Source organism: Salvelinus fontinalis, chromosome 12, assembly GCF_029448725.1.
Source record: "Salvelinus fontinalis isolate EN_2023a chromosome 12, ASM2944872v1, whole genome shotgun sequence".
NCBI lineage: Eukaryota > Metazoa > Chordata > Actinopteri > Salmoniformes > Salmonidae > Salvelinus > Salvelinus fontinalis.
This window is the reverse complement of record NC_074676.1, coordinates 19757993-19771219: the sequence shown is the minus strand read 5'-3', so window position 1 is coordinate 19771219 and position 13227 is coordinate 19757993. Positions and strand designations below refer to the sequence as shown.

General features: G+C 44.0%; 1 protein-coding gene across 1 annotated transcript in view; it reads right to left on the bottom strand.

The window, feature by feature from the left end:
• LOC129866927 (GTPase HRas-like) overlaps positions 1-13227 on the bottom strand; it is a 42508-nt gene that overhangs the window by 10331 nt on the left and 18950 nt on the right. The window contains exons 2-3 of the mRNA XM_055939968.1: positions 11528-11668; positions 8778-8956 (exon numbers count right to left, since the gene is read on the bottom strand). Coding sequence (XP_055795943.1) covers positions 8778-8956; positions 11528-11638 — 290 coding nt within the window. The 5' untranslated portion in view covers positions 11639-11668. The remainder of the gene's footprint in view (positions 1-8777; positions 8957-11527; positions 11669-13227) is intronic.

Below are 13227 nucleotides of genomic sequence, written 5' to 3'. Positions count from 1 at the left end.
ATTGTAAGAGCTTTCATCATCTGCTTATATGCCCAGTTTATTTATCCTATGCTTCTGACTTGGTGTACAGGGAGAACACTAAGAACGGCCCATGTTCTGAATTCTGTCTCTGTACATTTCAAAAGTGCTGAACAAATAGTTATTGACTACGTCCGTCCTAGCTTGCTCATTAATGTCTTAACCGGAATTTCGGATTGCCTCTTATTGTCCCCTTGTGCCATAGTTTGCACATCTCAATTATCTGTAGAAACGACATTTGTTTAAGCAAGTCAGCCATATCAGCTTTTTTTTTTTTTTTTTTTTAAAGGTAGTAAATGAGGTAAATGAGAAGGTAGTAAATGAGTTTCGCTGACAGACAAGGCTCCGCTGATAGCAAGGTGTAGCAATGGTAAGGTGTTGTCCCTAACAGTTTGTGGGCACAGTTTGTCACCTTATAGTGCAATTCATGCATTGTTTTTGATGTTGTTTTGTGTCGTGGCTTTGCTGGCATGCATCCCCAACATTTTTTTTAACATGCTAAAATTGCCACTGGCTGTTAGAGTGTGTGGTTCTGTTCTAATCACGATCCCCAAATATAACAATCTTTCTCATTACCAATAAAACAAACAAGAGGGAGAGAGAAAGGTAGAGAGAAAGAGAGGCAGGGGTGGGGAGAGTGAAGACGCAGAATAGATTATCATCGTCATCTGGAATTCTTCCCTCCATCTCTCCCTCATCCTTGGGGGTGCTATCCCTCTCCTCTCCTGCTGCTCTTCTCTGGTCCAGTGTTCATTTGGCAGCTATTTTAGATTTAGTTATAGTCTTAAAATACCCTTTAGTCTTAGTGACATTTGAGTAAAGACTAAAATGCGGGACCATTTTTGTTTAGTTTTAGTCACAGACATTTTAATCACATAATAGTCTGCGTTTTTAAGTATTAAATAATAAATAATTAGGCCACCTCTAACTTCCATTATGTACATCCAGATAACCTTGTCCAACTAGGCCTACTATTTTTTATTTATTTATTTTTATTTTTTTATTTAACCTTTATTTAACCAGGTAGGCAAATTGAGAACACGTTCTCATTTACAATTGCGACCTGGCCAAGATAAAGCAAAGCAGTTCGACACATACAACAACACATAGTTACACATGGAGTAAAAACAAACATATAGTCAATAATACAGTGAAAAAAATAAGTCTACAGTATATACAATGTGAGCAAGTGAGGTGAGATAAGGGGGGTGAAGGCAAACAGATATATGTATAAATAAATAAAAATATAAAAAGGCCATGGAGGCGAAGTGAGTACAACACAGCAAGTAAAATAAAAACTAAAAAAAACACTGGAATGGTTGGTTTGCATTGGAAGAAAGTGCAAAGTAGAGACAGAAATAATGGGGTGCAAAGGAGCAAAATAAATTAATAAATAAATACAGTAGGTAAAGAGGTAGTTGTTTGGGCTAAATTGTAGATGGGTTATGTACAGGTGCAGTAATCTATGAGCTGCTCTGACAGCTGGTGCTTAAAGCTAGTGAGGGAGATAGGTGTTTCCAGTTTCAGAGATTTTTGTAGTTCGTTCCAGTCATTGGCAGCAGAGAACTGGAAGGAGAGGCGTCCAAAAGAAGAATTGGTTTTGGGGGTGACTAGAGAGATATACCTGCTGGAGCGCGTGCTACGGGTAGGTGCTGCTATGGTGACCAGCGAGCTGAGATAAGGGGGGACTTTACCTAGCAGGGTCTTGTAGATGACCTGGAACCAATGGGTTTGGCGACGAGTATGAAGCGAGGGCCAGCCAACGAGAGTGTACAGGTCGCAGTGGTGGGTAGTATATGGGGCTTTGGTGACAAAACGGATGGCACTGTGATAGACTGCATCCAATTTATTGAGTAGGGTTTTGGAGGCTATTTTGTAAATGACATCACCGAAGTCGAGGATTGGTAGGATGGTCAGTTTTACAAGGGTATGTTTGGCAGCATGAGTAAAGGATGCTTTGTTGCGGAATAGGAAGCCAATTCTAGATTTGACTTTGGATTGGAGATGTTTGATGTGGGTCTGGAAGGAGAGTTTACAGTCTAACCAGACACCTAGGTATTTGTAGTTGTCCACATATTCTAAGTCAGAGCCGTCCAAAGTAGTGATGTTGGACAGGCGGGCCGGAGCAGGCAGCGATCGGTTGAAGAGCATGCATTTGGTTTTACTTGTATTTAAGAGCAGTTGGAGGCCACGGAAGGAGAGTTGTATGGCATTGAAGCTCGCCTGGAGGGTTGTTAACACAGTGTCAAAAGAAGGGCCAGAAGTATACAGAATAGTGTCGTCTGCGTAGAGGTGGATCAGAGAATCACCAGCAGCAAGAGCGACATCATTGATGTAAACAGAGAAGAGAGTCGGTCCAAGAATTGAACCCTGTGGCACCCCCATAGAGACTGCCAGAGGCCCGGACAACAGACCCTCCGATTTGACACACTGAACTCTATCAGAGAAGTAGTTGGTGAACCAGGCGAGGCAATCATTAGAGAAACCAAGGCTGTCGAGTCTGCCAATGAGGATGTGGTGATTGACAGAGTCAAAAGCCTTGGCCAGGTCAATGAATACGGCTGCACAGTATTGTTTCCTATCGATGGCGGTTACGATATCGTTTATGACCTTGAGCGTGGCTGAGGTGCACCCATGACCAGCTCTGAAACCAGATTGCATAGCGGAGAAGGTGTGGTGTGATTCGAAATGGTCGGTAATCTGTTTGTTGACTTGGCTTTCGAAGACCTTAGAAAGGCAGGGTAGGATAGATATAGGTCTGTAGCAGTTAGGGTCAAGGGTGTCCCCCCCTTTGAAGAGGGGGATAACCGCAGCTGCTTTCCAATCTTTGGGTATCTCAGACGACACGAAAGAGAGGTTGAAGAGGCTAGTAATAGGGGTGGCAACAATTTCAGCAGATAGTTTTAGAAAGAAAGGGTCCAGATTATCTAGCCCGGCTGATTTGTAAGGGTCCAGATTTTGCAGCTCATTAAGAACATCAGCTGACTGTATTTGGGAGAAAGAGAAATGGGGAAGGCTTGGGCGAGTAGCAGAGGGGAGGGCAGTGCTGTTGTCCCGGGTAGGGGTAGCCAGGTGGAAAGCATGGCCAGCCGTAGAAAAATGCTTATTGAAATTCTCAATTATAGTGGATTTGTCGGTGGTGACAGTGTTTCCTATCTTCAGGGCGGTTGGAAGCTGGGAGGAGGTGTTCTTATTCTCCATGGACTTTACGGTGTCCCAGAACTTTTTTGAATTTGTGTTGCAGGAAGCAAATTTCTGCTTGAAAAAGCTAGCCTTGGCTGTTCTAACTGCCTGTGTATATTGGTTTCTGGCTTCCCTGAAAAGTTGCATATCACGGGGGCTGTTCGATGCTAATGCAGAACGCCATAGGATGTTTTTCTGTTGGTTAAGGGCAGTCAGGTCAGGAGAGAACCAAGGGCTATATCTGTTCCTGGTTCTAAATTTCTTGAATGGGGCATGCTTATTCAAGATGGTGAGGAAGGCATTTTTAAAAAATGACCAGGCATCCTCTACTGACGGGATGAGATCAATATCCTTCCAGGATACCCCGGCCAGGTCAATTAGGAAGGCCTGCTCGCTGAAGTGTTTCAGGGAGCGTTTGACAGTGATGAGTGGAGGTCGTTTGACCGCTGACCCATTACGGATGCAGGCAATGAGGCAGTGATCGCTGAGATCTTGGTTAAAAACAGCAGAGGTGTATTTGGAGGGCAAGTTTGTTAGGATGATATCTATGAGGGTACCCGTGTTTACGGAATTAGGGTGGTACCTGGTAGGTTCATTAATAATTTGTGTGAGATTGAGGGCATCAAGCTTAGATTGTAGGGTGGCTGGGGTGTTGAGCATGTTCAAATTTAGGTCACCTAGCAGCACGAGCTCTGAAGATAGATGGGGGGCAATCAGTTCACATATAGTGTCCAGAGCACAGCTGGGGGCAGAGGGTGGTCTATAGCAGGCGGCAACGGTGAGAGACTTGTTTTTAGAGAGGTGGATTTTTAAAAGTAGAAGTTCAAATTGTTTGGGAACAGACCTGGATAGTATAACAGAACTCTGCAGGCAGTCTTTGCAGTAGATTGCAACACCGCCCCCTTTGGCCGTTCTATCTTGTCTGAAAATATTGTAATTGGGGATAAAAATGTCTGAATTTTTGGTGGTCTTTCTAAGCCAGGATTCAGACACGGCTAAAACATCCGGGTTGGTAGAGTGTGCTAAAGCAGTGAACAGAACAAACTTAGGGAGGAGGCTCCTAATGTTAACATGCATGAAGCCAAGGCTATTACGGTTACAGAAGTCATCAAAAGAGAGCGCCTGGGGAATAGGAGTGGAGCCAGGTACTGCAGGGCCTGGATTCACCTCTACATCACCAGAGGAACAGAGGAGAAGTAGGATAATGGTACGGCTAAAAGCTATGAGAATTGGTCGCCTAGAGCTACCAGAGCAGAGAGTAAAAGGAAGTTTCTGGGGGCGATAAAATAGTTTAAAGGAATAATGTACAGACAAAGGTATGGTAGGATGTGAATACAGTGGAGGTAAACCTAGGTATTGAGTGATGATGAGAGAGATCTTGTCTCTAGAAACATCATTGAAACCAGGTGATGTCATCGCATATGTGGGTGGTGGAACTGCAGGGTTGGATATGGTATAGAGAGCAGGGCTAGAATCTCTACAGTGAAATAAGCCAATAAACACTAACCAGAACAGCAATGGACAAGGCATATTTACATTAAGGAGAGGCAAGCTTAATCGAGTGATAAATAAGGGTCCAGTGAGTAGAGGTTGGTTGGGGTCGTGGCGATCCAGACAGCTGGCCGGGTATATGGCTATCGGTAGCAGCATAGGATGGAGGTCTGTTTGTAGATACCTCGTGCGTTTCCGTCGGTAGGTTCCGTGTAGTGGGGTTTTGTTCAGATAGCAGCCGATAAGACAGCTAACGATTAGCGGGCCTCAGATGAGCGTTCAGGTAACGCCGGGACGGAGGTGCCGGTTGGATAAATCCCTCGGGCAGATAACGTCGGCAGTCAGTCGTGAAGGCCCGGTGGGGTTCCGTATCTGCAGCAGCAACAAAGAAGCGGGTCCGGATGGTGATGGAACTCCTCAGCTGGCTAGCTCCAGCATGATTTGAGTTAGCTCCGGGGTCGACATAAGCCAATAGTCACACGGTATGCAGCTAGCTAGCTGCGAAATCAAGGTGCAAGTGTCCAGAGGCTGCGGTTGGAATCCGGGGAAACTGAGAGAAAAAAGTCCCGGAATGCTCCGGTCCGAGTCGCGTTGCACAAAAGTGCCGGTAGATTATCGAGCTAGAGGAATAGCTGATGACCGCAAAAACGTGGGCAGCTGAAACACCAACGCTAGCCAGCAAACCGGCTAATTTCGGGGCAGCTACAGATTAGCTTCTGGCTAGCTATCGGAGTAGCTTCTGGATTAGCTTTCAGGCTAGCTTCTGAATTAGCCCCTGGCTATCTTCCACGATGGATTTTCAGATTGAGGTAAATAGTACTTATTGTAATTGGTGAAGCGGGTTGCAGGAAAGCTTTTGCAGGAAAGCTTTTGTAGTTGAGTTCTTGGATAATAAAATAAATAAAAGATATGTGAAGAAAAGGTGTAAATATATATATATACAGGACACGACACGACAACACGGAAAAATACGTCTGAACTGCTAAGCCACCTTGGTCCATACTATCCAGTAGTATACCTTAACTGGCAACATTGATAGTGGCAGATTGTAACCAATGCCAGCCATAATTAACTATATAGGCAATAAAAGTCTTGCCTACAGGTTAAACAATTTACAGCTCTGATTATCTCCCCAAAATAACCGTCAAGATGGGTAAATAACAGTTGTTTCCTTGAAAAGGGGAGAATTTCAGCTTTACAAAAATACCAGAAGTTTCAAGTTTTAGTAGTCGTGTGGGATACACATTGTATACATCATCCAACTAAATGCTTACTTGCAGGTTCCTTCGACAATGCAACAATAAGAAATAAACAATAAGAATACGAACATAAAGTAAATGGCTCAGTAGAATAGAATAAACACTTTAGCATCAGTATAATACAGTAAGGCACAATTTACAGTCCAATATTTACTTATGTATTGGGGAAGGGGGAGGGGGCAGTGTATAAACTAAGCAGTATAATAAGAGTCTGGTAGCAGCAGTTGTGATGTGTGTGCACCATGAATATGTTTGTGTGTGTGTGTGTGTGTGTGTGTATACACATATGTATATGCAGTTGAAGTCGGAAGTTTACATATACTTAGGTTGGAGTCATTAAAACTCTTTTTTCAACCACTCCACAAATTTCTTGTTAACAAACTATTGTTTTGGGAAGTCAGTTAGGACATCTACATTGTGCATGACACAAGTAATTTTTCCAACAATTGTTTACAGACAGATTATTTCACGGTATCACAATTCCAGTGGGTCAGAAGATCACATACACTAAGTTGAATGTGCATTTAAACAGCTTGGAAAATTCCAGAAAACAATGTCATGGCTTTAGAAGCTTCTGATAAACTAATTGACATCATTTAAGTACCTGTGGATGTATTTCAAGGCCTACCTTCAAACTCAGTGCCTCTTTGCTTGACATCATGGTAAAATCAAAAGAAATCAGCCAAGACCTCAGAAAGAAATTGTAGACCTCCACAAGTCTGGTTCATCCTTGGGAGCAATTTACAAATGCCTGAAGGTACCACATTCATCTGTACAAACAATAGTACGCAAGTATAAACGCCATGGGACCACGCAGCCATCACACCGCTCAGGAAGGAGACACATTCTGTCTCCTAGAGATGAACGTACTTTTGTTCAGAAAGTGCAAATCAATCCCGGAACAACAGCAAAGGACCTTGTTAAGATGCTGGAGGAAACAGGTACAAACATATCTGTATCCACAGTAAAACAAGTCCTATATCGACATAACCTGAAAGGACGCTCAGCAAGGAAGAAGCCACTGCTCCAAAACCGCCATAAAAAAGCCAGACTACGTTTTGCAACTGCACACGGGGACAAAGATGGTACTTTTTGGAGAAATGTCCTCTGGTCTGATGAAACAAAAATAGAACCTTTTGGCCATAATGACCATCATTATGTTTGGAGGAAAATGGGGGAGGCTTGCAAGCCGAACACCACCATCCCAACCGTGAAGTACGGGGGCGGCAGCATCATGTTGTGGGGGTGCTTTGCTTCAGGAGGGCCTGGTGCACTTCACAAAATAGATGGCATCATGATGAGGGAAAATTATGTGGATATATTGAAGCAACATCTCAAGACATCAGTCAGGAAGTTAAAGCTTGGTCGCAAATGGGTCTTCCAAATGGTCAATGACCCCAAGCATACTTCCAAAGTTGTGGCAAAATGGCTTAAGGACAACAAAGTCAAGGTATTGGAGTGGCCATCACAAAGCCTTGACCTCAATCCTACAGAAGATATGTGAGCAGAACTGAAAAAGCGTGTGCGAGCAAGGAGGCCTACAAACCTGACTCAGTTACACCAGCTCTGTCAGGACGAATGGGACAAAATTCACCAAACTTGTGGAAGGCTACCCGAAACGTTTGACCCAAGTTAAACAATTTAAAGGCAATGCTACCGAATACGAATTGAGTGTATGTAAACTTCTGACCCACTGGGAATGTGATGAAAGAAATAAAAGCAAAAATAAATCATTCTCTACTATTATTCTGACATTTCACATTCTTAAAATAAAGTGGTGATCCTAACTGACCTAAAACAGGGAATTTTTACTAGGATTAAAAGGTCAGGATTTGTGAAAAACTGAGTTGAAATGTATTTGGCTAAGGTGTATGTCAACTTCCGACTTCAACTGTATGTATGTATGTATAGATAGATAGATGTGTGTGTGTATACCTATCTGTGTGGGTGTGTGCATGTGTGCTAAGGTGCAAAGAATCAGAGCAGGTGGTCAGTCCAGTACAATTGTTCAGCAGTCTGTTGGCTTGTAGATAGAAAATGTCTGAGCCTGTTGGTATCAGACCTCATGCTCTGATATCGTCTGCCCCACGGTAGAGAACAGCTCGTGGCTGGGGTATGTGGGGTCCTTGATGATGCTGCATGCCTTCCTCGGGCACCGTTTCAAGTAGATGTCCTGGATGGGTGGGAGCCCAGTCCCAGTGATTTACTGACCCGTCTTCATCACCTGCTGGATGGTCGTGGACGGAGCAATTCCCGTACCAGGCTATGATGCAACCAGTCAGGATGCTCTCAATGGTGCAGCGATAGTATTAGGAGAGGACCTGGTATTACTGTACTCCTAATATTCAAAATAGCATTAATTTGTCCTATAGGAAAAAAGCTACCGCAACTCACATTTGCTGCAACACTGAAGATTGGGGAAAAACAGATGAAAAGGAGCTTCATGTGAAATTGAGTCTCAAGTGGAATTGTCACATTTGTCAAATAAAATTGTAATAGTTCACATTTTTCAAGGGCATTTCATCTCGTTATCGTCATAGTTTTAGTCAGGAAAAAGGTAGTTGACGAAATTAACACTGCTCTCTCTGGTCCAATTGAGTCAGGATCGATTTAATTGACAGCGTGCTGTAATCCCCTCAGTCACAGGCTAAGCTTTTTTTGTATAGCTTTGTATAACCCTTTGTCCTGACACACACACACACACACACACACACACACACACACACACACACACACACACACACACACACACACACACACACACACACACACACACACACACACACACACACACACACACACACACACACACACACACACACACACCTGTACTGGTGGATGTCCTCAAAGGACTTGGTGTTGTTGATGGCGAAGACACAGAGGAAGCCCTCCCCTGTCCTCATGTACTGGTCCCTCATGGCGCTGTACTCCTCCTGACCTGCAGTGTCCAGGATGTCCAGCAGACACGTCTCCCCATCAATCACCACCTGCTTCCTGTACGAGTCCTAAAACAGGGGGAGGGACATCCTGCAGTTACAATGCTACAGACAGGCTGCCTACTTATTCTTTAACCAAGTGTGCACAGGAGCAATTAGGGTTAAGTGCCTTGCTCAAGGGCACAGACAGATTTTTCATCTAGTTGGCTCGGTGATTTGAACCAGCGACCTTTCGGTTACTGGCCCAACGCTCTTAACTGCTAGACTACCTGCCACCTTGTTAGGTTTCAGATGGCTGTAATCTGGAGGCGAAAGAAACGCTCACCTTATTAGGAGAGGTGATGCAATAATTTAATAACCAACGTTGACAGACAAGCTGTCTTCATCATGATATAAAGACAAACACTGCAGGTCACTAGTTTATATACTGTCAAAGGACACACACAGGTGTCTGTAATCATGGCCGGTTGTGGCCTGATATCATTGGTTAATTCTCAGATAAAAATAACATACAAAACACATGAATGGATAGCATACGATCATATATACAATTTGGCTACATAGGAAACTAACAATAACAAAATCCCAACAATGGCTTCAGATCAAAGTCTACGTTGAGACCGAGAGGAGCAAGGCAGCCTCTCGTTTTAACAATAAATTGTTGAGATCACCCCCTCTCCTAGGGAGGGTGACATGTTCGACGCCGATATAACATAGGGACAAAATCGAGTGGTTCACTTCCAAAAAGTGGGCCGCAACTGGGTAAGTCGAGTTCCTGCACCTAATGGTGCTACGATGCTCCGAGATTCTCACTTCCAATTCGCGTTTTGTTTTACCCACAACATTTTTACCACGAGGACAAGTTATTAGATAAATAACTGCCTTAGTGGAGCACGTGATAACACCTTTAATTGGGATCTGTTTCCCTGTTTGGGGGAGTTTGAAGGATCTACATTTATAAGTGCCATTGCATTGAGCACAGCCATTACACTTGTAGTTTCCATCCGGTCGAGGGGCAAATTGACGTTGTGCAGGGATATTTTGGGGTGGTAAATTAGAGTTTACCAATTGATCTCTGAGCGCCGCGAGAATACCGATACTGTCATCGGATCTTAGAATGTTTGAACGATTCCTTTAATTTGTTCAGAGCACTTTGAATAGTGGGTAGTTAGAATGCAAGAATGCTTCTTTTTGCGAGACATGATCTTTTCCAATGACAATCTCGATTTGTTTGGAATTTTCTCAATGGCGGTATTAATCGGACCATTTTTGTACCCCCTCTCCTTGAATTTTCTTTGAGTCTCAGCCATATTTCTGTCGAAATCTAATTGGGTTTTGCAAATTCTTTGCAAATAAATTCCATTGACTAAATTAACATAGTAGCAATATGGAATGAAGTATAAGCTGAAATCCATTGATGCGTGTTCAATATAATAACTAACCATTTACACACGTCTCTCGACTAGGCCTAAAGCATGAGCCTGGGACCCAGTTTTTTACATACACACAGAGAGAGAGGAGTGTGCTGGTTGATATATACGCTAAATCCCTATGCTGTGTGACTGGCCAGGGAAGAGGTAGTGGTATCAAGAGGGCAGAGTAGCAGGGCAAATGTTTAGCGTCCCAACACACAGACACAAACATGTGGTGCAGGGCCTTTGTGTGCTAGTGCATAGGGGACAGGAATGCACACACACCCAAAAAAGACATTGTCTGGCCAGAGGCAGGCGTGGTGAGAACGAGAGAGAGAAAGGGGGAGAGAGAGAGCGGGTAGTGGAGAAATCAGACAGACTCTCTCTCTCTCTCCCTCTCTCCAAATCTCTCTCCCGCTCTTATAGTGAACGGAGGGGAATGACATTAGGAGTAGCGGTGTAGTAAAAAAACAAAAACAGTTGGAGAATTGAACTGATAGTGAGCGCTCAATGTCCGCATCAAAGAGACAATTTAACAAGTCACAGACGTGTTGCTGTGCGTTTTGATGCCAACCGTACTTTACTAGCTGACAACTTTACGTTTTTTTCTTTCTTTTTAATTACCGTTTATATTTTTTGTTTTTCCATCACAACTTTTTTCCCTCATTCAACTTTTTCACTCCGGACGCTTTTTCTGGACATGGTTCGTCAGCTTGACCATGCTTGTCATTTATGAACATTTTGAAAATCTTGGCTCTCTAATTCTCTCCTTCTCTCTTTCTTTCTCTCTCTCGGAGGACCTGAGCCCTCAAACTTGATTTGATTTGAGTGGTCATATTTGGTAATGAGATTTTGTAGTGAACAGCAGGGACGGGACAATACCAGTAATGCAATAGTCGTTAGTGTCGTGGCAAGGAAACAAAACAAAGTGGTTTTAGGAAAACATCCCTAATACTGGAAACAACATGTTGTCATCCAGAGTCATGTTGATTTATTTTCCAAGCTATAACACACTATTTTACATACAGCAGGTTTTAAAAAGACCAAAGAGTAGTCTGCTTCGTGTTTTAATGGAAAAAATATTGCAGCCATAGCGAAGTGGTCTCTCCAACGAGCCAGCGGAGTCACACTAGGTTACTCTACTCCATTCACTAGACCAGGGGAGGGGCCACATCCGCATGACATCACCCACAGTGATCAGCTGCAGACAGAAGCTCTGGACACATACCTCTATGGTGGGGTCGTATTCATCCACAAAGTGGTTCTGGATAAGCTGGATGGTGAGTGCACTCTTCCCCACACCTCCTGCCCCCACCACCACCAACTTGTACTCCGTCATCCTCACTGCTCCCCACACACACACACACTTCTGCGAGAGAGAGGGAGAGCGTGAGAGAGGAGAGAAAGAAATAGCAGAGCAGCAGAAAAACAGGGAGTGTAGAGAAAGGTTAATACATGTTATGATTTTGTTATTCTTCAATGGACAGTATACATTTAGGGTACTGTATATTCATTGGCAGTATTCTGAGTCTGACATTAGCTTCCCTGAACCCCTACCGTGCTACGGAGTTAACCACCACCTCTGCCCAGAGGTGAGATGTGTATGTGTGTGTGCGTGTGTGAGTGTGTGTGTGTGTAGGGGGGCTGAGACCCCATAGGGGAATGTGAAAAATGTGCTGAAGGTACTCAATGTTTCCATCCACTCCCGCTCAACACGAGGGGGAGGGAGAGAGCGGAGGGGGTTTGACACTGGCAGAGTGCTCCTCATTGATGCCTAGTATTGCCTACCTCACAAAATCGGAAGCCTTTTTTTTTCTCCATACAGCGTAAAGGTGCTGTTTCTCTGAAAGCCTGTATGTAGCCCATGCAGCTGTTGAATATACAGTACATGGTGGCACTGCAGCATTGATGGGCAGTGGAAAGGAGAGGACAGAGAAGGGGAGGCCCTGCTGTCAGAAGGTTTTAGGACTACCATGTGGGTCCAGTTAGCAGGCACAGCCATTACAAACGGCTGCCCTGCCAATAAATCATTGGCTCTCACTAAACAACTTGGGTCGTATTCCTTAGTGCAAAACGTTTTGCAACAAAAGCAAGCGCTTCTTATTGGACAGGCATGTCCTTTTTTTGTCTTGTCTGCTTCCATATGGCTAATAGTAAATACGACCAGGCCTTATTCTCTTCCAGAACACATCCTTTTCCTATCGTGATCTCACTTTATCTCTAGCCTGACAACTCACACTAAATTCTTCCGCTGCTCTGTCGTTCACTACATACTTTAGTGAAGTCGTTTGTGGTGATGAGGGGCATTGTACAAAACGTCAGCGATTGGATCGTCTCTAACCAATCAGATTATCAAAGCTAATGACGAATTTTGAAACCGGCACTTTACGCACGTGTTCTGGCTCAACCCATCGGTTTCTGGACCAATCAGACAGCCCGGAATATGTTCACATTCGGTGAAAGATTGGGGAGGTACGTCCATTGGCGTAGCGTTTGGCTGAAGCAAGGAGTCTGGGTAGCCAGGCAACTTCATCTCATCACTGATCTGACATGACTGGAGAGAGAGACGCAAAACAACAGGCTGTGGCAGGTAGGCGAGCAGTTAAGAGCGCTGGGACGGTAACCAAAAAGTTGCTGGTTCAAATCCCTGAGTCAACTTAACCCTAATTGCTCCTGTATGTTGCTGTGGATAAAAGCGTCTGCAAAATGTAAAAATGTCTGTCTTTAGAAATGCATTCTTTTGACAGGTGAGAGCTATAAAAAAAGGTGGAAATCTACCATATCCAATCCATTCATTGATCATGAAGGAGAGGAGGCAAGGAAAGGGAGCCATAGGAGTATTGTCCAATACACAGTGAACTGTCAAGTGGAAGGGTAAACTGTCTGTACATATCCAGTCGCTCACTGCAACAGATGGCAGAATGGAGT